Source organism: Bombyx mandarina, chromosome 02, assembly GCF_030267445.1.
Source record: "Bombyx mandarina strain Sakado chromosome 02, ASM3026744v2".
Classification (NCBI taxonomy): domain Eukaryota; kingdom Metazoa; phylum Arthropoda; class Insecta; order Lepidoptera; family Bombycidae; genus Bombyx; species Bombyx mandarina.
The window spans coordinates 1,563,837-1,586,014 of record NC_143209.1 but is presented as its reverse complement, the minus strand read 5'-3'; the positions used below and the strand labels follow the sequence as shown (position 1 = coordinate 1,586,014).

Genomic DNA, 22,178 nt, shown 5'->3' with positions numbered 1-22,178 from the left:
TGAAGATCGGATTTATCTATTTGTATACGAGACAAGCTCGGGATGAGTACAGAGCTATATAGAAATATTTATGATGGTGTAGTACTCTCGAGGACACGGTAATATGAATGATATGTGCATTTTTGTTGATTATGTTACTAACATTGGCAATAAAACTTAATAATAAACTTAATAAAATAAATAATTTTTTATCATCGCACCGCCCGCCACCGGAGTAGAGTTCATCCATACTACCTGGAGCCACTGCATTCATCCACAGTGCGTTTCCAGAGATCTTTTTTGCCACGTACCATCCGGCTTTGGAGTGAGCTCCCCTCCATGGTGTTTTCCGAACGCTATAACATATCCTTCTTCAAACGAGACTTGTGGAGAGTATTAAACGGTAGGCAGCGGCTTGGCTCTGCCCCTGGCATTGCTGAAGTCCATGAGCGACGGTAACCACTCACCATCAGGTGGGCCGTATGCTCGTCTGCCTATAGGGACTAAAAAAAAAAAGCATACGAGACAGGTACAACAACAATAGTCTGGCCGGGACTGAACTGTATTCTATGAATCAGTATCGCTAAACTTTGTCCCACCCAAGCGTTCAATGATAAAGCAAACATTTATAACGAATTTCAAATATTTATTCAACTTTCTACTTAAAAACTAACATGTACAAATTACTTTAGTTTCATTTATAAATATTATAGCAACATTTAAAAAAAAAAAACTGACTGACATATCAGTATTTGACAGCTGACATTTACAAAAAAAAAAGGTGTTCTACAAGATGAATTTTAGCGCGAATTTATTTTTAAGCACTGTCTTTGCGTTTCGGCTCCCAGGCTTCCACTTTGGGTCGGGTCGTACTGTACGGCACATATTGAGCGGTCGTGCCAGAAAGGTTTTCGGTGTGGTCCGCCATCCACTTATAGTGGGGACGACTCGGATCCTATAATGATTTAAGAATATTGAATTAATTAGAGCAGCGTGTAGAGCTAATCTACGTCAGCAATGCCAACTAAGGCGATGCTAACCACGTAGTCTTCTTGTATTACTCTTTCATTTCTATCTCCAGTGCTGGTATTTTATGGGACCGCAAAAATAAATGACAACAGTCCGTTCAACTTCTGCCTAAATTATTCAAGTTTGGACGATAGAACAACAGTTATTAAAAAAAATTTGCTTAGTTGGGTGTACGAGCTCACAGCCCACCTGGTGTTAAGTGGTTACTGGAGCCCATAGACATCTACAACGTAAATGCCGCCACCCACCTTGAGATATGAGTTCTAAGATCTCAGTATAGTTACAACGGTTACCCCACCCTTCAAACCGAAACGCATTACTGCTTCATGGCAGAAATAGGCAGGGCGGTGGTACCTACCCGCGCGCACTCACAAGAGGTCCTACCACCAGTAACAATTTCCTGATACCTTATTTTTACCGATGAGAGGGAGTTTGTGAGCCCCCACGGGTCATTTACCTAGCACACTACCTATTTTTGGTGTGAAGCAGTAATCCGTTTTGATTTGAAGAGTGCGGCAATCATGTTACTATAAAACGGAGGCTTAGAAGTCATGTCTCAAAGTGAGTGACCGCGTTTTCGCAAACAGCTATTCCAAACATTTAAGCAATAAAATCCTAAGAAAGAGTAGAGTGTATATGACCCATATAAAGCTTTGAATATTCAAGAACGTCTAGTCTGGGTACATTGTGGTTTTGGGCTTTGTAAAAGTACTTTATTTCTATCATGATTACCTTACTGGTTACTCGGTTACCTAAATCACATAAATGCTATGTTGAGCTATATACTATCTTGAGACGTGAGGTCCAAGATTCACTTTTATTGTAATATAACCTTAGCTTCAACTGTTACACATCGTCTTCTCGCATTAAAACTGTATAATCTCAAAACTTAATTATTTTACAGGAGTGTTTTAAAGGTTTACCTAGCATGTGATATTTTTAATATTAATCATCTTTGCAACATTATTATTATTTTTTTCCAGTTACATTAACTGTATTTTAAAGTAAGATAAAACTATGTATTAATTTTGTTAATATTAGTCAAATATAGGTAAACTAAAAAAAACACTAAAACTAAACAATGGTCTTTTGACAGTATTTATGAGAAAAATACTGGTGATACCAAATGTTTACGCATATTAACTCAATTTCGAATATTTTTGGGAATTGTACACTTTTAATGCGAAAAGACGACATGTCTGCTTAGATGCAGTTACTAATTATCTGACTTATTTTACTAATGGACTGACTTCTCAATTTACTCTCACTTCGCACTATCATACTAAAACATACCTGATGTGGAGGCAAATCGGTTTTGTAGTGTAGCCAACCAAACCATTCAGCGGGAACCTAAAAAAGAAACAATTACCATTATTAATACTAATACAATTACTGTTACTAACAAAATATACAATTTCTAATATGACTTATGATTCTGCTCACAATGGGTGCTAAGGATATTTATGCTTTGTGCTAAAGCCAAATTGCACACCAACTTTTCTATCGTCTTTTATTAAACTTTATAATATGTAACTGGCTGGAACTATCGTAGACTAATTAAATGACGGTATAAAAATGTAAACATAAGAAATAAGGTGAATTTCAGTCCAATGTATATTATTAAGTTGTAAAATATGCTTATGTATATATGTGCGTATCATGTGGCTTCTCTCTTTTTATGTGAACTAAATCCGGTCACTGTTCCGGTTCGTGTTGTGACAACGTTAGGTCTCACTGTGTACAAATAACACAACAAAACCCTGAATCTCAATGAATTTCAAATGGTTTTCGAGAATGTCACTTCTGTGAATTGTGATACTGAATACAAGGCACAAGTGAACAATATTTTGCCAATACCATGAACGCATCTCATTAGTAACGGTCATCGTTCTGTCGTCGCTTGCGACTAAGGGCTCCACGAGTAAATTAACCCTCGGACACAGCCCACTGAGTTTCTCGCCAGATCTTACTAGTTAAGGTTCCGCTGAAATAGCCCCTCAAGGATATCAGCTTAGGTAGGAAAAAAAAATTAACTAAAAAAAATTATTTCTCTTTTTGTTGTTCACTTTCTACTGATATTATTATGTGATCAGTGATCAAACAGTGGAAACTAGTTTGGTTTTTGTTTAGCTATTTTCTAAATCTAATGTGTATCTGTTTTTTGTACTTTTGTACTGTTGGTTTCCCTAATAAATAAAATAAAAATAAAATAATGATAATGACTACAAACTTGTCATAAAAATTATGCTAAATCAGACATGGATACTTTTCATGTCAACCTCGTAACAAAAAGGCTTATGTGGATACACTTTAACTCACCTGACTTCCATCATAGTTCAAGTAATACTTGTCCGAGTACTCGACCCATCTGTTCCTGCTGTAAAAGAAACGTGGGTTCTCATAGTATTTGTTACCATATTTGTCTTCTCCAACTAGAACACCGTCCTTTACATCGTCCTGCCTGAAATTTATGACATTTTCAAATAAAATCTGCACATGGTACCGTATTACGCAGGATTGGTGACCTCTGAGAAATATTCTAAAAGAGAACCTATTTGATGGTCTGTGAGATGTCTAATAACAAAGTGGACAGAATACATAACTAAGATTCCCTTCAAGCTGAAATGCTTGACTGTTTCCCGCCAGAATGGCTAGTGTATCTGGAACGCTAATAAGCATCAATTGATGTCACACAGCTGATTTAATTTAGTAACTCAACAAAAAATATAATTGTGACTTCACAAACTAACTGCCAATTAATACATATACTGGTATGATTATGCACATGCACATGATTTTATGTTCTGAATCTGCCCACAAAACAAATTATGTACTACCATAGTAGTAGTAGATCAGAATAGCAAAAATATTAAAGTTTTATTAGAACTTCAGTATCATAACATAACCTTAAAAAATTACATAATATTGACTTACCTGTATAGTTTATACAGAGAGGCTCTTATACCACCGTTCTGACGAATTACGTTAAAAAAATTGCTTAGCTTGTCGAGGGCTAAAAACTTTCCCAGAGACATTTTTGTGGATATTACGGGGGCCTATTTATGACGTACACTGAATGTCAAAATATTTGTAAAAATAGTTCCATTTTTCGAACGAGAAAGGCGAAGGTGTCGTACCATGCAGTCTTATCTTTTGTTTTTTCAGTTTTATAAACAATTACTACGTAAGAAAATTAAATGAAGTTGATTAAATTAAGACAATCAATTGGAATGAAATTATATGAATAAAGATATAGGATGAAATATAGTCTCGGTAAGATGGAGCTATTTACAGACTTCAGTGGACTTCTTAAAAAAACCCGGAAGCTACGTGTTAGTCGGTTTTATTTAAGGGGACTAGGCTCTGGAGGTGAGTGGCTATTTGAAAACACTGACTTCACGATTACTATATATTGCAAACATTACACTATTACACATTTATAATATTTTATGTCATTAAAATCCTAGGATGTTTGACTGTCCGTGTCTAGATGAGAAGTAAGTTGTCATAACAGAAGACATTCATCAATTTTAACATTTATATAAACATTCCGATGTTCGAAAACTGTCACTTCACATGTGACAAGTGTTGCCTGCCATTACTTAGGCATTCAAACTCCAACACCACAATTATCGGCTTTGCGAAATTTGTGCATTTTCTCAGTTCGTAAACGTTTAATAATCCACCCTTATTACACGTTTAAACCTGAAGAAACAAATTAATAAATTTTTCAAACACCGCTATTCGTGTTCCCGCCAAAAAGGTACTGGTGGTAGGACCTCTTGTGACTCCGCGCGGGTAGGTACCACCGCCCTGCCTATTTCTGCCGTGAAGCAGTAATGCGTTTTGGTTTGGGGCAGCCGTTGTAACTATACTTGAGACCTTAGACCTTTTTTTTTTTTTTTTTATTGCCTTTGTAGGCAGACGGGCATACGGCCCACCTGATGGTGAGTGGTTACCGTCGCCCATGGACTTCAGCAATGCCAGGGGCAGAGCCAAGCCGCTGCCTACCGCTTAATACTCTCCACAAGCCTCGTTTGAAGAAGGACATGTCATAGCGCTCGGGAAACACCGTGGAGGGGAGCTCATTCCATAGCCGGATGGTACGTGGCAAAAAAGATCTCTGGAAACGCACTGTGGATGACCGCAGTGGCTCCAGGTAGTATGGATGAACTCTACTCCGGTGGCGGGCGGTGCGATGGTAAAAACGAGATGCTGGTATCATCTCGAACAATTCCTCAGAGCACTCCCCATGGAACATACGGTACAAAATACAGAGGGAACCGAAGTCCCTCCGCAGACCCAGAGGCTCAAGGTGAGTGGCGCATTTACGTTGTAGATATCTATGGGCTCCAGTAACCACTTAACACCAGGTGGGCTGTGAGCTCGTCCACCCATCTAAGCAATAAAAAAAGTCTTGACCCTTTACCATAACAAATAAAAAGGAACTGCCTAAATAAAAACAAAACTGGCTTTCTTACAGTTTCAACAAATTACCTAAGCTAGACTGCCTGTCTCTATTCATGACAGAATACTTTTACCCATCCCTAGACACCTCCTTCAGCATCTACTTCTAATTTCTTATAATTCTACAGATAGCAGATAACAAGCCATTACTGGTAATTACCACCATCCTATTTCCACCATATACTAGTAATTTACAGTGTTAAAAATCGATCACTTATGATTGTGCATAGACTTCTAATTACATTTTTTTCCTACTTAAGCTGATGCCTTAAAAGGCTATATCACCGTTACCGTATGACTAGGTGAGCTCACGGGGCTTAAACCTGGCGAAGTTACTAACACTGACCCTAGCAAGAGCAGTGCTTCGCAGAATCTACCACCGGATAAAACACAATTAAACTGCATACTATTAGATGGAATATTAACTAGTTATGAGCACAATTCCAATGACATTAAAATGGTTTGTAAAAATCTTTATTCTTAATACTAAATGTACTGTTTGCAAAATATATAGTTTAAATACTCTGTATATTTTGCTTCTTTTTACTTTTCACAGTAAATTCATTTCGCTCATTGTCTACTACACTTAACTCCATATTGATAGATTCATTATTTTTCCGTTTTGTCCCCCTCTTTGTTTTTTCGATAATTTCTGTTGCATGACTACTGTTTTCATCAAACTTTTGTTTTTTGTTTTTCTTCTTCTTGCTACTTTCTACACTTTCTACATTTTCTACACTAGTAGTAACATTCTCTATTTCTCTGGATCCGATGACCTCTGATGCTGTCACTACACTATTTTCAACTGTCACACCCTCATTGCTAGTACAGCGTTTCCGTTTTTTTTTTTTTTTCTTACGTTTCTCAGCTTCTTCGGATTGTAAGCTTAGGTCCTCGATAATTTGCTCGCCGCCTTTATTCTTCGCATGAGAGTAACCATTATATTTCGGTAGCATTAGTAGCATTTCTTCTTGCTGAGCTATTCTCGCCAATTTACCCAAAGCTCTGAGTCCGTGGCGCGCACCTCTGTAAAAATTAATCCGTTAGGTCAGCTTTAGATACTTTGTGGGCACGGAAAAGGGTAATTTTTTTACCAGGCTTTTAGTGCAGACAATACTTAAAATACTTATTATGACCTACTACCTACATATGCATTAAAAAGGTTTTTTTGGTATGATGGATGGATGATCATGATGATCACTGGAGGCCATAAACATTAACAATGTAAATGCCACCACCCGTCTTGAGACATAAGTGCTAAGTCTAAGTTTTTACACTACAACAGCTGCCCCACCCTTCAGACTGAAACACATTACTGCTTCTCCACAAAAATGGACAGAGTGTTGGTAGTAAAAAGTCACTATCACTCATGGACATAAGCTATGCCAGGGGGACAACGGAGTCGTTGTCAACGTCCGCACATTTTTCCATACCTTGTTTGAGGAAGGCCTTGTTATAGTTTTTGGGTTATTGTAACACCGAATTGCTCATTAAAAATTCGTAGTAAGTCAATCTGGCAAATGCTCCCTCCAACAGTGCGTCTTTTGTTCCGATTCGCTTAAAAAGGCGTACATGCGCTAGTGACGACTCATTCCGAAGCCGCGACAACCAGCTATAGGAAAAGTCCTAAGAGTACACTGATTTTTAGATTTGTATAAGAATGTTTTAACATTCAAAAGTCTTTAAATAGTGCCCGATGTAATTTATCAGTAAGTCATTGATTATACATATATGTTTGTTCTATAATGTATCATGAACTTATTGTGTGTAATTCGTACGTTATAGGGTTCCAATAGTCCCGTAAATCGTGACATTTTATATATTGGAATACGCTCCGTGGTACGTAACGTCCCGGAATTGTCTCAGGATCTAAGTACTGTACTGACTGACGCGAGGGATCTGGTATAACATCGAGCCAGGATCCTATCTTCGAAATCACCGTATCCTACACAGAGAAAGATACGTATTAACTTGTAATATTTCATTTCATCGCAGAACCTGTAATTAGCCTCCATTAATTTTGTAACCCTAAGAACAGTGTAATCTAGTTTAAGTATTTGTAGTTTTCTAATTTTTATATTCTTTTAAATTAATTGTATACGTGTGTGTGTGTGTGTTTTTTTTTTAAATTTAATACATAGAGTCTGTATTATAACTTTTATTTCATTTATATAAGGCGCCCTGAGGTAAACAAAGAATTCCATTCTCTCCACTGCAGCTACCGGTGGGTGTAACCAAGGTTACCGTTACATTATAACATATAATAATATGCTATATTTTAAAACCAGCTAAAATTTTCCTTAGACATATACTGAAAGTGTGCAAACTACTTAATACGCTTATATAAATGAAATAAATAATCCATTATACATGAACCAAAAATTACTATAAATTACTAGTGGTAGGACCTCTTGTGAGTCCGCACGGGTAGGTACCACCACCCTGCCTATTTCTGCCGTGAAGCAGAAATGCGTTTCGAATTGAAGGGTTCGGGCCGAGGGCCGAACCTCCTACGAGGTCCCCGCGCCTAGGGGGCGCGCGGGGTATGTGAGACTCAACGATCTGCAGGTGTTGAAAGCAGACCGCGGGCCCAAGGAATTTAGGGCCCACCCACTAAACGACTCCCCTGCACTCTTACACCCGGCGTCCGATCTCCGTCCGGGGTCAAAACCCGGTCAGAGTAGGGGGGTTCCCGCGGTCAACACTACAACCAGACACGCGGCGCCACCCCGAGGACGCCCGACCGACGGGTCGTCGAGGCGATAGTCGACGACCAACGACGTCAGTCTCCGCGGTACGGCCGCTGGTGTTCCGGGATACCCCGCTGGGCCAGAACCAGCCTGCCGGGTCGGAACGCGATACACCGCCGACCGGGTTGCTCTTCCACAGTATGTTCGGCGACGACAGCGACGACGAAAATGCGGACCGCATCGCAGTCCGCAGCCGCCGACGCGTCGTCCCGTCTTCCTGGTGCCAGCGCGCTAGAGTGACGGTAGCGTGCGGCGCAGTCTCAACCCCCTTAGGTCGCCCCGTGACCATCACCGGGAGGAGACTGCCTCCTCATAGGGGCTGGAGCTGGACAAACGCCCTCCTCCGACCCCCGGCTCGACGGCGGCGGCACGACGCCGAGAGGGAGGAAGAGTTCTCCCTCTCCCGTTCCACCGCCTCCTTCTGTGAGATGGTGGACTCGCAGAAGTCGAGCATCGCCTGCCAGGACTCATCGCTGCCGAGCATCGCAGCCACGACGGTCGGAAGCGACAAGTCCGGTCCTATATTTGCAACGAGGACGCGGCGCTGCTCCGCGAAAGCGGGGCAGTACGCGAGCGTGTGCTCCGCCATGTCCTCGTTGCAGCCACTGCAATGGTGGCACTTCGGCGTCGGCTCCCTCCGGGCGACGAGGTGCAGGTAGCGACCGAAACAGCCGTGTCCCGTCCTCGGTCGCGATTCACCCAGTCCGAGAGGACCGGGCGGATCGCCTCGACGGTCCGTCGCCCGTAGGCGGGGTCCGCCAGGCGGCGAGACCACGCCTCGAGCACGGCACTCCGAGATTGGAGCTTCCGCGTTCGAACTTCCGCCGCGCCGGGACGCGGCTCCCCCCTAGAGCGGAGATCACATCGCCACGCGTAATCCGCAGCGAGCGCCTCCGCTTCCAGGTCCCAGGGAGGCGTTCCGGCGAGCACGCACGCCGCCTCGAACGAGACGGTGCAGGGAACAGCCCGGAGACAATCTCCCGCAGCTGCTGAGGCTGGAGACGCTCTGTCACCGGGAGCGCCCACGGCCGCAATTTCTTGCGGACCGTTTGGTACGGGCGCCCCCAGGGATCCTGGTCGAGCGTCTCTAGGAGCGTCTTCATGCCCTGAGACTTGGCCTCGCCGATGACCCGCCGCAGTGCCTCCTGCTTCTGACGGCAGTCGGCATGCAGGCGAGCCGCTACCTCCGCGAAGTCTGCATCGCGAAGGCGGCGACGGCGGTGGCGGGCGCTTCGGCGCTTCGAAGGGTGGGGCAACCGTCGTAACTATACTGAGACCTTAGAACTTATATCTCAAGGTGGGTGGCGCATTTACGTTGTAGATGTCTATGGGCTCCAATAACCACTTAACACCAGGTGGGCTGTGAGCTCATGCACCCATACAAGCTATAAAAAAAAAACTTACTTATGAGCCGTCCGACCTTCGCAAGCAGCAAACAACTCATCATCAGTCATTTTAACTAAACCTCCATTATTCTCCTCGTGACTATCGCATTCTTTTACATTCTCCGTCTTTCCTCCACCTTTGGTCAGTACTTCAGTGCGTATAAAATTTTCAGAATACTGTTTCCCTTTGCCGTTTTTAGGTTTCTTATCAATTTGCCAAGTGTTTGTTGATATGTTGAAGTCATCTTTGATTTTGATTTTTTTCGTTTTACCATTTTTGTCCTGTACCTGGAAATTATTTATATTCTAATTATTAATTTTAATAATATTACCAGTTGAAACTGTATTGAACATTCCTATATCGTAGCTTAGTTGATAAAGTATTTTTTTGTTTATTATTGCTGTACTTGAGACCTTCAAACTTATATCTCAAGGTGGATGGTGCATTTACATTGTAGACATCTATGGGCTCCAGTAACTACTTAACACCAGGTGGGCTATGAGCTCGTCCAACCATCTAAGCAAAAAAAAAAACTATTTGGTAATCAGTAAGCCCAAAGATTTTACCACTTAAAAAGGTAGAATATCGACCAAAAAAAAAACATTTAAGAGTTACCTTAATTCAAATAGTACATTCTGGTCTGATGCTGTTGAATTAGTAGCTCCAGTGTTAGACCTCAACTACTGAAGCTAGGTTTAATTCCAGTCTAAGTGAACACTCTTGTTTTTGTTTATTTGGTGTTAAAGTCTAAGCGGTAATGATGATGTCTTCGTGTATGAGTCTTTTCTGTACCCACAACAGAGTGATAGTCGTAGCTTGTAATGTTTCTATGCAAAATAACGTTACCTGGACATTTTCGGCTGCTTTATTGTAGAGCACACTCCACCAATGTTCGTTGAATTCTGCAGCAGGGTCATGACCGATTCCGGTCACACTTCGCTTCAATTTTGGTTTCAGCGCCTCCGAAATGCCGTTTTCATGTTTACCTAAGCCTTTACCTGAAAAAAAATTTGTAAAAAATAAAAAAAACTTCGTAATGTTTAAAGGAACATATTTAGCGGTGATAATCTCGAGGTAGACGTCCCGAATGTTCTGGGTGCGGTCTGGACGTCTCACAGACGGCAGTCATACACCATGTCCCAGCCATCGCACAATACGCAAAGATAGGCACTCATATTTCTCTACATTTATACATTGGATTGATTCTTGATTTGAATTAATTACCATCGGTCCAACCGTATTTCTCCAACTGCTTTCTAGCAAAATCCATGTTGATGTTAACCTATTTAATGTTAATTACAATATTCTGTTTAATTTATTTCGTTTAATAACATATTTGCAACCTTAAAATATTCAAATCACATGGTTTACCTACGTTTTGAGTAACTGACAATTGACAATTATAAACAATTGACACTTGACATAACAACCCATACACATGGAGTTGCGAACAGCATTCCTTATAGTATGTATTGTTAGAAAAATATTTATATTTTTAGAAATTAACGAAATATTAACATAATTTTGAACCAAGATAGCTAACGAAATAACTTCAAGTAACAAGTTCTAAAATCAGCAACAATGCAGAGCACGTTTCTACTTTTTATATATTTTTTTAAATTAAGCGTTAAATGCAACCTGTAAGCACAAAAGCTTAATATCGACGTTTGACAGCTTGTTTTTAAATATTATGGACGAATATTATAACTATAAAGATTAGACTAATATGTTTTTTATGTTATTTTTGTATGTAAAATGCAGAAACTTCACAAAAACGTCTCATTAAGATTGAATCAGTATAGAGCAAAATTTATATGACATTGAGATTGATATAGAGGCCAATGTTAACGATCAATGATTCATGCATTATTGAAGGTAGAAGTATGGAGCACATCTTGTATAGGGAACAAATTCAAAAAATGTCCATCTGTAACAGCAAGTTGTTCAGAAACTCACCGAAATAACGCTAGTGTAGGAAATGGAAATGATTTGAATATATAGCAGTTTTAAGCAGTGCGGTGTGCTGGATTCAAGTGTAGTAGTTTATAGAGCGTTTTTTTTTTAATTCTTTTACTAGCTACTAAATATGTGTCGTTCGCGAACGAACGAATCAAACGACCCGGGTCTCAAAATCCGCGCGAACGATAGGGTCACTTCAAAAAATATGAGTCGTTCACTAGATCGACTCGTTTAACAAAACCTACGAATCAGAAGAAAAGAACCATACAGTCATTCGGGTCATTTCGGGTTTCCGGGTCTCGCCCCGCGCCCGTCTCGGTTAGTCGTTCGTTGTCACATAATGACGCTTAACGCATGTGAATTGTTTTGATCTCACGTAAACAATCGAACTATAACAGTTCCTTTAAACTGCTATTCAATACTAAACTTTATATTAATATTAATTACGTCATAAATTGATGTGATAAACGGTAATCCAAACGTTCGACTGAACGGGTCGTACGAACCGGATCATTTTGTCAACAGGTCAGTATTGATCTGAATCTCTAAAATTGAACGAACGACACATATCTACTAGCTACTGTGCGCCACCTTAATTGGCTCCCTTTCATAGGATATTTTTTAATACACTGAGATGGTACATCTCACTTCCTATCATTACACAACCTCCATATCATTAATGAACTTGAGATAAGATATTTGACACTTTTATATCAGGGTTAAGGAGAACTATCAAGAAAGAAAAAAAAAACGAATATAATTTATTCACCAAATTAAAACAATATAAATTATAAATAGGAATGTTTGTCTTAATTCGATTTTTTTTTTGTATATTATGCCAGAATATATAGAGTAAATTTAATTCAATTTACGTTTTCAATTATTTCATTCATATCCTCATCAGTACAATATTCGTCCTGACTGAAAAAAAAGAAAAACAAAGCTTATTACTATAACAAAGACAAGGTTTTAGTGGTACACCACTAACATTTTTCTCAATACTACTGTGAAGCAATTCTGAAATCCTATTCGAAGTAATAATACTTGACACATACTGTGCAATACAATTGATATTTCAACCTTGGTCTCAAGATGAGTACCTACTGGCATTCACATTGTGATGTCTATGCAAATAACAAATGAAATAAAAAATATAAAGCACTTGGCACATTTATGGTGGAGCTTTTAAAAAAAAATTAAAAGAATTCTAAAAGCCATAAACTTCAACTTTTTTTTTTACTTTCCTTGTAGGCAGATGAGCATATGGCCCACCTGATGGTGAGTGGTTACCGTTGCTCATGGGCGTCAGCAATGCCAGGGGTAGAGCTGCTGCCTTCCGTCTGTCAGAAAAGTTTCTAATACGCGCCGGAAGAGATTCGGCGCTTGTATTCCGTCAATTTGTTAGATCACTATTCTTCTTACACTTAGTTGAAGACTGACAGAGTACCTTTACTGAATGACACGTCTTAAAATGTTCTTGACCATCATCTGGAGCTACCAGAAACTAAAAAGCATTCATAATAGAAATACCCTTTTAAAACAATGATAATTTACCATGAAACATTGAATTCTCGACATTCGCAGTCAACTTAATCACGAATAGGCACAATCGTCTCTGACCGCTAATTTTAATTTAAAATTAACATCTCTTTTACACCTTTCGCAATAGCGCAGCCCGTGGTCGCCTTCAGACTTGTAGTCCTCCAGAAAAGGCTTCGATAGTAATTCCGGTTTAAACATTTTTAGGAAATACACCCAGCATTTCATTACAGTTCTATATGTACTGAAAAAAAAATTAAAAAAAAAAAACAAAAAAGTTCTTTTTATGAATTTACGCGGGAATATCATATAGAAATCAATGGCGGTCAGAAAATAATCTAAATTATTATTATTAGAGATTAGATGTTTGTGAATTCAAAACTTTGTTTTTACCTACGGCCGTCTGGTGTAGTGGTAAGTGACATGGTCACTACACAAGGGGGTCGCGGGTTCGAATCCCGCCAAGGGAAGATATTTGTATGATAAATATAAATGTCTTTTCCAGGGTTATGGATGTATATTAAATATATGTATGTGTATAATAAAAATCTTACATTTATTTCCGTTATCTGGTACCTGTAACACAAGTTCTTTACGAACTTATCACGGGACCAGTTAACGTGGCGTGATTGGTTAGTAAATATTATTACCTATCTATTGCCAGTGGTCTCGTGGGACTATAACGGCTTCATCGCGCTAAAAGCCTAAATTTATTGAAATCTTCCCTTCCCTGACTCTGATGACAAAAAATTGAAATACATTCCGTTTTAGACTATCACAAATGAGATTATTTTTATATTCGTCTATTTAATATCCTGTGTCTTCAAGTGTAGTTTCTAAGCGTTCTAAATGTAGGTGTTGGTGATTTTGAGGTGATAACGTCTTATAAATCAGTGAACACCGGCTGCACACACGAAAAAATGTCACGTTCCGCCTGAATACTCCGCCACAGAATCTACCACCAGATCGGAATTGCAACCCACTGAAAAGATCCGGCGAGAAACTCAGTGGGCTGTGTGGCTAGAGTAAGCTCCGACGGATTAATCCAGTAAATAATAATCAATGTGATTAAATAAAGCAGCAATCTAAGCAATAAAAAATAAAAAATAAAGTTTTGGTACTTACGAATCCGTAAGGACTATGTCATTCTTATCTCTGATGTAACAATTAGGGTGATCTTCCAAAATATCAAGATTCGATAACATTTTATCGTCGACTTCATATATTTCACCTGAAGATCAAACTTTTTTTTTATATAGCCCTTGTAGGCAGACGAGCATACGGCCCACCTGATGGTGAGTGGTTACCGTCGCCCATGGACTTCACCAATGCCAGGGGCAGAGCCAAGCCGCTGCCTACCGAAACTATCATTATCTATCATTATTTCACAAACTATCATTATTTCACTGGTGGTACGACCTTTTGTGAGTCCGCACGGGTGGGTACTACCACCCCGCCTATTTTTGCCGTGAAGCAGTGATGCGTTTCGGTTTGAAGGGTGGGGCACGTTGTAACTATACTGAGACCGTACAACTCATATCTCAAGGTGGGTGGGACATTTACGTTGTAGGTGTCTATGGACTCCAGTAACCACTTAACGCCAGATGGGCTGTGAGCTCGTCCACCCAACTATGCAGTAAAAAATATAATTTAGATGCAAGGGTTTCCCTTGCCCATATAATGTGCAATCACTACCCTAGCGCCCTCTAGTAAGCGCACGGTCAAAACTGAACAGGTAACAATACCGAAGCCAGCGCCCCCTAACACTAATGCGCCCACACCCTGCACTGCACCATTAGTGAAGGCGCCTCTGCATGTCAGTCCACCTCATGTTATGTATTTACTACAGCACATAGACATGAACAACGTAAATGCCTCCCCCTACCATGAGACACCAGTTCTACCATTTTGTTATAATGAGCAATATATGTAAGCCACTTTATGGCTCAGACCATTAAATGAAAATAGTTTACTATATAACTCGTGACACTGAAGAGAACAGAAAAGTCAAGAGCCTATTTGTTATGTGGTACAACTGATCGCTTAAAATGCATCTGTGGATGAACACAATTGGTCCACGAGGTGGACATGACCTCTACTTTCAAAAGAAGATGAAGCCCATAGGCAAATACCAATCAATGTTACTTGGAGTGGTAGACATGGGGGCTATGTTACAGTATTGCCACTGAAAATAAATTAATTTAAAAAAAAAATCTCACCACCACGGTAATCTAACAAATACCTTTCACATTATATCCAGTTCCGGGACTGTGCAATAGAAATGGTACATTGTATTTTGTTGCTATGATCAACGGATACTTTTCTTTTGTCATTCCTTCAGCTATAAAAGTCGCTACCCCGTTCTCTGGGTTGGTCATGGTGCCGTGATTCGGTTCATTTCGTTTTAAAGTACCATATACGAATACTTTGTGCGCCATCTAAAATAATATAATTTATTAAATACCATGGAATTTTAAGGTATTTTTGGACTCACAGTTACTTCCCTTCCATTTCTGCCAGAAAACATTAATTGATCAATAAATATTAATTAATTTAGTACGTAGAGTAGAAGCTGACTACGTTTACTGGTGGTAGGACTTATTGTGAGTCCGCACGGGTAGGTACCACCACCCTGCCTATTTCTGCCGTGAAGCAGTAATGCGTTTCGGTTTGAAGGGTGGGGCAGCCGTTGTAACTATACTTGAGACCTTAGAACTTATATCTCGAGGTGGGTGGCGCATTTACGTCGTAGATGTCTATGGGCTCCAGTAACCACTTAACACCAGGTGGGCTGTGAGCTTGTCCACCCATCTATGCAATAAAAAAAAAACCTTATGTATACATTATAGAAAGATGGTTCTCGGTATCAAAATAGGAGTATACATTGTAAAGGAAACAACAAAGCTTAGCTAAGCATAAATGCATATATATAGTATTCAAATTTGATGAAATAGTTATTTTAATGTAGAGCTAGAGATGAACAAACTTAGATCCTACTCGGTATTATTATCAGACCTCATGGACATTTCAGTGTAAAAGCTGCCATCTACTCGGGAGACATTTATGAAGTCTAAATTGTATTGTATAATGGCTATTCCCCTTCAAACGGAATACATTAACTGCTAAGCGGACATAATATTGAGTGAATTTTAAATATAAAAAACAAAGATGGCAGCAGCCCCGTTCCCTTTTCAATTATATTCTAGCATCAATTGTTTTATCATTATTTTATTACATGCATACTATTGTGGTAAAATGGAAAGTGAGACTCTAGAGTAACCGGTATGAACGAACACAACAGAATGAGCCCAAGAATGAGTTTTTATTGTTAACATATCTAAAATCACCGTACTGCATTTTTGTAGTAATGTGTTATCAATAAGTGAATTGAAAGCTAACATTATTTATGGTCCATGTCTGTCGAAGAAACATGATCCACAGCTGATCAACAGCATAGTGTTGAGTGGGATACAGTTCTAATCAATGGCATGTGATAATTAAAACCGCTTCTGATAAACTGCAAAAATGAATTCAATTTAAGGCTTACATATTATATTTATAAACACAAAAGCGTAAATGGTGAATGAATGTAATACTTTCAAGGGTTACAAAATTCATTCATGAATACAAATGGGAAAAAATGAATGTAATACTTGCAATTGTGAGACAATACAAGAGACAACAGTGAGACCAATAGTTGAATGTGAAGTGTGAATTGTGAATCAATTTAGACCCTAAGGTTCAGCAGTCAGGATCAACACTAGCTAGCCCAATAAGCTGTCATAGTCTTAACACCTGAGAGATCGGAGTAGGTTAATCCAGACCATGACCCAGAGAACATTGAATCCTTAGTCTTTTTTATGTCACTCGCAGAATAAGATCAGATAGTGCTATTAATAGCTACATATTGTCGATAAGATCATATTATTATGTATTAGTGGCATGGCACTAAATACACTGTTGAACATAGGTCTGACACACACGCCTCTTCCAGTGACGGTAATTCGGTAGTTGAATGGTTTATGCATACGTACAGTAGTTTAATTAAAGAGCTTTCTCAGTATTGTACTACTTGAAAAACCTTATTACTTTTTGACAATTCACAAGATTTCTCTTTGAATTTTCTGAATTGTTACAACCTATAAAAAGGTTACTATTAAACCAATATTTTTAAAGGTAGTAGGTATAGTGTCGATTTAAAATAAATTACAATTATTCACTTGGTCAATCTTGGTCGATTTGTTGATAAAGATCTGATCTATATTAAGTGTATAATCTATGGATCTGATCTTTGACAACAATTTCATCTATTGTTGTTCGTAGCGTAATATTTTTTTTAAGAGATTTTATGACCTGGTAACTAAGACATTTAAGTCATGTCTGATTTTAATTTATATTCTTAATTTTATGAAATGAAATGACGATGATTAATTTTAGACATTAATCAACTGGGATGAAATTAAATGCAATGAGATGAGATGATATGGAATGAAATATAATCTCAGTAAAATGGTGGTCATTATATTTGACTACTTAAGGTTTCATTATTAAAATTTTATATTCGACGAGTTCCATTCTCCAACAGATCGCTTAAACGAAAAGCAGTGACAGACGTTTTTTGAAGTGAAAACTTCTTTAGAATCGTTGTGATTTCAAACCGGATGCAACGGAAAAAACGACAGGTAAGAGACACAAATACAAAAATGTGTAGGATGAAGCCAGCAAAGAATGAGACAGAAATATACATACTATTTAATACAGCGTCATCTGTGAGATTTTTTAATACTAACGTGTGTATGAAAGCTCTTGTAGTGAATTTTAATTTAGGATTATACGTGAAATTAAAATATCAATTCACAGAGGGCGCTACCTTACAATTACTTACTAATGACAAAATTTTACATATACTTAAGACGTTTAGGATAATTGTATTTTAATTTTGGAAGGTTTCACTTCTACCACGTGTGAATTGCACACATTTTTTTTTAAAACTAGCAGGCTTGAAGTATCCGCAATACGTGACTCTTTAATTTACGCTAAATATCTTCTTTCTTGGTCCTAACACATGCCAAAACGATTAACAAATAACTAGAAGTCTAAAACGCGTGGAGCTGCAATCGTTTTTTTTTTCAAAATTATTTTGTGACTGAGTACATCGCGTCGCTGTCTTAAATCAATAAATAATAAACACATGGGAAAAAATCATGCACGGTCATCCGACCCCGAATTGAATTCCCTGCGTTATGGGTACAAAATAATGACATACAAACTTACATACGTTTAGCATATATAGAAAACTAGCGGACCCAACAGACGTTGTCTTGTACAAACGCACACCAAAATGCGAAAATTTCAAACTTTTTTGAATAAATTGGGAACATTTTACAATGTTTGATGAATTAAAAAAAAAGTTATAACAATATTTAATTGTGAATCTAAATCATTCTCGAGCCCATGGGAACACACACACAAAATTTCATCAAAATCGGTCCAGCCACTTAGAAGGAGTTCATTGAGGTACACACATAAAGTAGAATCTATACTAATATATAAATCTACAGTAGTTCTTACGGATGTTCCGTTATAACTACTGAACCATGCATCCGATTGACTTGAAACTGAAACTGGATACCACCATGTAGAAAATACATGTACTTAATGTATAGGCTAATATTTATATGAGTGTTGGACTCCCTACACCAGTTGTGAGGGCGTCAATGATGAGAATCTTTGTGGGGGTGAGAAATATTAATGTTAATTTTAAATGCCCATTGAAGCGGACGGATACAGCTAGTTATATACATATAAATATCAACACCGCACCGACGAAGAGCAAGTAAACCTGTTCATCACCCGAATGTTTGCTCAATGTGGGAAACGAACCCACAACCCTTGGATAGTTTTTAATCTCAACCGTACACTTTAATGAATGAATCTAATTTGAAAAGCTCTTTCGTGATGAGCTGTCATTATAACAATCATTGAAACGCGTTATTAATTTTAAGCTTCGTATCCCATCACTATTCGAACAAAGATAATACAAATTGACAAGAAAATTGCATTCATTCATCAGTTCACAGTGGTATATCGTTGCGGAATATATTTAAGGCGGTTGTAGCGTAGTTTGCGGCGGAATAAATAACAAAAATTCTGACAAGTGAAAAATGTGTTACAGTCTATTGTGATTGTGTATTACTACATTAAAATTGTTATATTATTTTTCTAACACTTAAATATTTTTACGTGAAACTTTCAAAATGAGGTTAGCAGGAGCGATTTTCACGAATGTGACGAAAATGCTTGATTTCTACTCGCAGTTCAACCCTTCGCCGTTGTCCATCAAACAATTCATAGACTTCGGTAAGTTCTTATTTTAAATAACTACAATTTCGCACATTAACGCGAATCTGTTTAAATGTCAAGTTGTTTCTTGTTTTATTAAGTAATGCCAAATAATTATATTAGAAAAAAGTGACGGCGGTAAAAAACAACGTTTTATTTTGTTGTTATAAATGAAATGCTTGTTCGTATTTCTCAGTTGATTGAGCAATAAGGAGTTTCAATCAAAAGCATTGTGTAAACATCGAAATTTTGCACAAAAACAATTCACTTTCGGACACGCAATATTATAAAAAAAAAACAGAATTTCGTTTGATTGCCACTATGTCCTAATCTTCATTAAATTTAAACTTTAAATTTAAAACAGCACATTGTAATACCAATTAATTAATCAATTGATTTCCGAATTAAGGCATTAAAATTGATTACATACGAATTGATTACGAAATATTATTGAGTATATTAACGTAGGTGAATAATAATAATAATAATAATAGTATATTATAGGCGGTGAATCACTTACCATCAGGTGACCCGTCTTGCTCGTTTGCCTCTTAGATGTTATAAAAAAAAAAAAAAGGTGCTTACTGTATGGACCTGAATTTTATGTTTCGTAAAAAAAAGTAAACTAATTTTAAACTTCACAGTTTTCACACACACTGCTCCATTGATTGTTTTGTTGTATGAGAACAATAATACTGAAAAAAAAACAGATGAACAATATTAATATAATTATTTTTATCATCATTGAAGTAATAAATATAAATAAATAATAATAATATATTTAACCTATTATAGAAAATTATCTGATTATATGTAATAAGTAATTTAGAAATGATCGAACAATTTTTTTAAGTATAAAAGATAAATTCAAAAAATCTTTAATTTTATTCTCAATAACATCAACTTAAAATAGCCTGTGTTATCATCAATTTTTACCAAACTTTAAATCATAGTAGATGACTTGTAAAAACACAGTTTATGAAGTCAAGCTGTTATATAATCTTCATGTATTAACTTTATATACTCCACAGTATAAGTCATAAAGAAATATTTTTTTAACATAAGTACTCCTTATTAAAACAAAACCCAAAAGATTTACATTCAAAAACAGAACATTATCTTTATGATCTTTACTATCTCAACATAATGCAACTATATGTAAATTACAGATAAAATCTATTTATATGGTTGATTATAATCACCTCATGAGTCATATACCAAGTTTTTTTTTTTCTCTATATATATCTGCAATAAGATATATAGCCTTAATCAGATGTGTTCCAAGAGATTAGAGTTGTGGATGACATTACATTATATGTCATCAATTACAGCAGTAGATTAAGTTTATTCGTCTAAATATACTAAGTATACCAATATACCAACTAAAATATATATTAAAAAATTAATAGAAGATTCTTTATGAGAATCAATATATATCTTGCTTTCTGATTGTATAGCGGCCTATAGATGAAATAATTTTATTAATTATACCTTATTGATATGTTCCTAAGATGTTATATCCAAAAATGCTGCTGAGTTTGTTAGATATTTAAATGACTTATTATTACCTAAACCTAATATGAGTTAGAAATAAACTAAGAATAATAAAAACTTATCGTGTTTATGGGAAACTATAAATGCCACCACTGATATCGAGATATGAGGTGGTAGTTCTCAATTAAGTACTGTCAGTAAATTAGCTGGAAAAAGTTTGAATTATCACAACATCTGATCAAATAGCTGTAGCCTTAGGCTTTAGATATTATTGTTCTTGAGTCATTATGGAGACATTATTAGATACTTAACTGCTATATAAAAGAAACATGGTTTATTTTAAAATTTTACTGGAGCCCATAGACATTCACAACAGTATGGTTACAACAGCTGCCCGACCCTTCAAACCGAAACGCATTACTGCTTCACGGCAGAAATAGGCAGGGTGGTGGTACCTACCCATGCAGACTCACAAGAGGTCCTAGCACCAGTAATTACGCAAATTATAATTTTGCAGGTTTGATTTTTATTACACGATGTTATTCCTTCACCGTGGAAGTTAATCGTGAACATTCCGGTCATCGTCCTCGTCGAACCCGTCGATTGCGACGAAGGGCTCGACAAGTACATTAACCCTCAGACACTGAGCCCACTGAGTTTCTCGCCGGATCTTCTCAGTGGGTTGCGTTTCCGATCAGGTGGTAGATTCTGCGAAGCACGGCTCTTGCTAGGGTTCGTGTTAGCTATAGTCTATCAAGGCTCTCAGCTTAGGTAGGAAAAAAAAGTGAACATTTGTTAAGTACGTATTTCATTAGAAAAATTGCTACCAGCCTGCGGGATTCGAACTCCGTTGCTTCGTTAGATTCTATATGAACCGAATGTCTTATCCTTTAGGCCACGACGACTTCAAGTGGTTTTCAACGTATTGAGGCGAGAAATATAACTTTGTATTTAATTTGTGGCGCGTTCCGCTCGTTTACATCAATGAGAAAAAGGATTTCGTCATTCATTTCTGTTACTATCAGCGATCCGCCCTCGCTTCGCTTCGGAAACTGTAATATTATTGATTTCTCCACTATTTAATGGATGTTACTATACGTATAAACCTTTCTCTTCAATCACTCTATCTATTAAAAAATACCGCATCAAAATCCGTTGCATAGTTTTCAAGATTTAAGCATACATAGGGACAGACAGATATAGGGACAGAGAAAGCGACTTTGTTTTATACTA

The 22,178-nt window shown here is 37.8% G+C and overlaps 4 protein-coding genes across 20 annotated transcripts in view; 1 reads left to right on the top strand and 3 right to left on the bottom strand.

The window, feature by feature from the left end:
* Positions 1-604: 604 nt before the first annotated feature.
* Positions 605-4,105, bottom strand: ND-B17.2 (NADH dehydrogenase (ubiquinone) B17.2 subunit). The gene is made up of 4 exons (XM_089733085.1): positions 3,943-4,105; positions 3,328-3,469; positions 2,302-2,358; positions 605-934 (listed from the first exon to the last, which is right to left on the bottom strand). The coding sequence occupies exons 1-4, from the start codon at positions 4,041-4,043 to the stop codon at positions 797-799; spliced, it is 438 nt and encodes a 145-aa protein (XP_089589211.1). The 5' UTR covers positions 4,044-4,105; the 3' UTR covers positions 605-796.
* Positions 4,106-5,931: 1,826 nt separating this feature from the next.
* LOC114251156 (G patch domain-containing protein 4) lies at positions 5,932-10,992 on the bottom strand. Its single transcript, XM_028185337.2, has 4 exons — positions 10,836-10,992; positions 10,458-10,609; positions 9,630-9,898; positions 5,932-6,501 (listed from the first exon to the last, which is right to left on the bottom strand). The coding sequence occupies exons 1-4, from the start codon at positions 10,879-10,881 to the stop codon at positions 5,991-5,993; spliced, it is 978 nt and encodes a 325-aa protein (XP_028041138.2). The 5' UTR covers positions 10,882-10,992; the 3' UTR covers positions 5,932-5,990.
* A 1,316-nt stretch (positions 10,993-12,308) lies between these two features.
* LOC114251170 (putative gamma-glutamylcyclotransferase CG2811) lies at positions 12,309-20,141 on the bottom strand. 17 transcript variants are annotated; one of them, XM_028185351.2, is made up of 7 exons: positions 17,401-17,474; positions 17,330-17,369; positions 16,509-16,626; positions 15,352-15,547; positions 14,235-14,340; positions 13,125-13,353; positions 12,309-12,491 (listed from the first exon to the last, which is right to left on the bottom strand). In XM_028185351.2, the coding sequence occupies exons 3-6, from the start codon at positions 16,539-16,541 to the stop codon at positions 13,164-13,166; spliced, it is 525 nt and encodes a 174-aa protein (XP_028041152.2). In that variant the 5' UTR covers positions 16,542-16,626; positions 17,330-17,369; positions 17,401-17,474; the 3' UTR covers positions 12,309-12,491; positions 13,125-13,163. The 17 variants fall into 17 exon arrangements, with proteins under 17 accessions (XP_028041152.2, XP_089589174.1, XP_089589184.1 ...); XM_089733048.1 differs by lacking the exon at positions 16,509-16,626 and having other exon boundaries at positions 17,320-17,369; positions 17,401-17,483; XM_089733058.1 differs by lacking the exon at positions 16,509-16,626 and having other exon boundaries at positions 17,401-17,453.
* The window catches only part of Pdk (pyruvate dehydrogenase kinase), a 60,972-nt gene continuing 57,958 nt past the window's right edge, over positions 19,165-22,178 (top strand). Inside the window, exon 1 of the mRNA XM_028185338.2 lies at positions 19,165-19,469. Within this exon, the coding sequence (XP_028041139.2) occupies positions 19,367-19,469 (103 nt within the window). The 5' untranslated portion in view covers positions 19,165-19,366. The remainder of the gene's footprint in view (positions 19,470-22,178) is intronic.

Excerpts from the sequence above, each read along its gene's own strand:
- LOC114251156 (XM_028185337.2), bottom strand. The coding sequence starts at position 10,881 with ATGGATTTTGCTAGAAAGCAGTTGGAGAAATACGGTTGGACCGATG. Across the intron at positions 10,610-10,835 it reads GAAATACGGTTGGACCGATG|GTAAAGGCTTAGGTAAACAT; the intron begins GTAATTAATTCA and ends ATTTTTTTTCAG. Across the intron at positions 6,502-9,629 it reads GAAGGTCGGACGGCTCATAA|AGGTGCGCGCCACGGACTCA; the intron begins GTAAGTTTTTTT and ends TAATTTTTACAG.
- ND-B17.2 (XM_089733085.1), bottom strand. The coding sequence starts at position 4,043 with ATGTCTCTGGGAAAGTTTTTAGCCCTCGACAAGCTAAGCAATTTTTTT. Across the intron at positions 3,470-3,942 it reads TCTCTGTATAAACTATACAG|GCAGGACGATGTAAAGGACG; the intron begins GTAAGTCAATAT and ends CATAAATTTCAG. Across the intron at positions 2,359-3,327 it reads TGAACTATGATGGAAGTCAG|GTTCCCGCTGAATGGTTTGG; the intron begins GTGAGTTAAAGT and ends TTTCTTTTTTAG.
- LOC114251170 (XM_028185351.2), bottom strand. The coding sequence starts at position 16,541 with ATGTTTCTTCGACAGACATGGACCATAAATAAT. Across the intron at positions 15,548-16,508 it reads AGACATGGACCATAAATAAT|ATGGCGCACAAAGTATTCGT; the intron begins GTTAGCTTTCAA and ends ATATTATTTTAG. Across the intron at positions 14,341-15,351 it reads AACTGGATATAATGTGAAAG|GTGAAATATATGAAGTCGAC; the intron begins GTATTTGTTAGA and ends TTTGATCTTCAG.